This window comes from Charadrius vociferus, unplaced genomic scaffold (assembly GCF_000708025.1).
Source record: "Charadrius vociferus isolate BGI_N301 unplaced genomic scaffold, ASM70802v2 scaffold2493, whole genome shotgun sequence".
Classification (NCBI taxonomy): Eukaryota; Metazoa; Chordata; class Aves; order Charadriiformes; family Charadriidae; genus Charadrius; species Charadrius vociferus.
This window is the reverse complement of record NW_009647510.1, coordinates 1-1,644: the sequence shown is the minus strand read 5'-3', so window position 1 is coordinate 1,644 and position 1,644 is coordinate 1. Positions and strand designations below refer to the sequence as shown.

The 1,644-nt window shown below is 63.6% G+C and overlaps 1 protein-coding gene across 1 annotated transcript; it reads right to left on the bottom strand.

Moving 5' to 3' along the window:
- Positions 1-78: 78 nt before the first annotated feature.
- Positions 79-1,221, bottom strand: KCNJ10 (potassium inwardly-rectifying channel, subfamily J, member 10). Its single transcript, XM_009880761.1, has one exon. The coding sequence runs from the start codon at positions 1,219-1,221 to the stop codon at positions 79-81; it is 1,143 nt and encodes a 380-aa protein (XP_009879063.1).
- Between the last annotated feature and the right edge of the window lie 423 nt (positions 1,222-1,644).

The following is a 1,644-nucleotide window of genomic DNA, read 5'->3' as shown; positions in this document are numbered from 1 at the left end:
GCGGCGGTGGTGGCACGTCCAGGGGCTGGTGATGTTCTCCGGGGCTGGTGGCACCGTCGGCGGCGTCCCGGCGGGCGCTCAGACGTTGCTGATGCGGACGCTCAGGGGCGCTCCCTCCCGCTCCCGCTCCGCCGCCTCCCGCAGGGACTCCTCCAGCTTCACCTTCTCGGGGTCCCCGAACCGGATGGTCTCGTGGAGACAACAGGGGACCGCCACCTTCACCACCTGGTCGAAGAGGCTGAAGTCGGCCACGTACTTGCCGCTGGCCGAGAGGGAGATGGCCGGGGTGAACTCGTAGCCCCAGAGGATCTCCTCGGGCAGGTAGGAGGTGCGCACCTGGCACGTGGCGCTGGTGGACTCCACGGTGCCGCTGAGGATGACCACCAGCTCGAAGTCGCCTTCGCCCGTGCGTAGGGCCATGTCCCGGAAGGGGCTGGCATCGTCCACCACGTGGTAGAAGGTGAGGGGCAGGATGAGGAAGGGGCTGTCGGAGGAGGTGTCCACCTGGAAGTCCACGTTGACCTGGTTGAGGCGGACGCTCTCGCCCTCCTTGGTGAGGTGGGTCTGGAGGAGCTTGCCCGTCACCTGGCAGCCGATGAGGAGGCTCTTGCGCATGTTGGCCACGCGGATCATCAGGCAGGTCTTGCCGTTGTGCTGGGCCACCACCGCGTTTTGGCTGAACTTGATGGTCTCGGCGCGTTTCTTGGGCCGGGCGATCTTGGCCAGGAAGGTGCCGGTGATGAAGATCTCCATGATGGTGGTGAGGACCAGCTGGGTGATGAGCAGGACGATGGCGAGGGGACACTCCTCGCTGATGTAGCGGAAGCCGTAGCCGATGGTGGTCTGGGACTCCAGGGAGAAGAGGAAGGCGCCGGTGAGGGTGTGCACCTGCATGACGCACGGCGTGTGATTGGCCGGCGGGTCGAACTCCAGCAGGTCCCCGTGGACCACGGCCACCAGGTACCAGATAACACCAAAAGCAAACCAGGTGCCGGCGAAGGTGGCGGAGAAGAGGACCAGCTTGTAGCGCCATTGCATGTCGATGAAGGTGGTCCACAGGTCCTTGAGGTACAGGAAGCGCTTGTCGGCGATGTGCTCCATCCGCACGTTGCTGCGGCCATCCTTGGTCATCACCCGGCGCCGGCGCAGCCCCGAGCCGATGAGCGGGCGGCTGTCGGTCTGCGTGGTCTGGCTGTAGTACACCTTGGTGGCCGACGTCATCTGGAAGAGGTGGTGGGAGGGGAGGTGAGGAGGTGCTGCCTGGGAGAGGGGGGTCCTGGGGGGGGTGAGTGGGAGTGTTGAATCAGTGGCTGGAGGGATGGAGAAGATGGATGGAGAAGACAGAGGGAGGGATGGAGAAGATGGACGGATATAGAGAAGGGATAGGTGGGAAAGTGGATGGAGAAGACGGAGGGATGGATGGATGGAGAAGATTGACAGATGGAGAAGATGGATGATGGATACATGGAGAGGAGGGAGAAGGTCGGTGGATGAGTGGGTGGATGAGTGGGGTGTGGGATGGATGGACGGATGGATGGACGGACGGAAGAGCAAAGGAATGGCTGTGTCTGAGGGACAGAGGGGATGGAGGGGGTGAGGGTGGGGTTCGGTGGTCATTGAGCGGATGGGATGGAGCCGAGTGGA

Coding starts and splice junctions, on each gene's coding strand:
- KCNJ10 (XM_009880761.1), bottom strand. CDS start 1,221: ATGACGTCGGCCACCAAGGTGTACTACAGCCAGACCACGCAGACCGAC.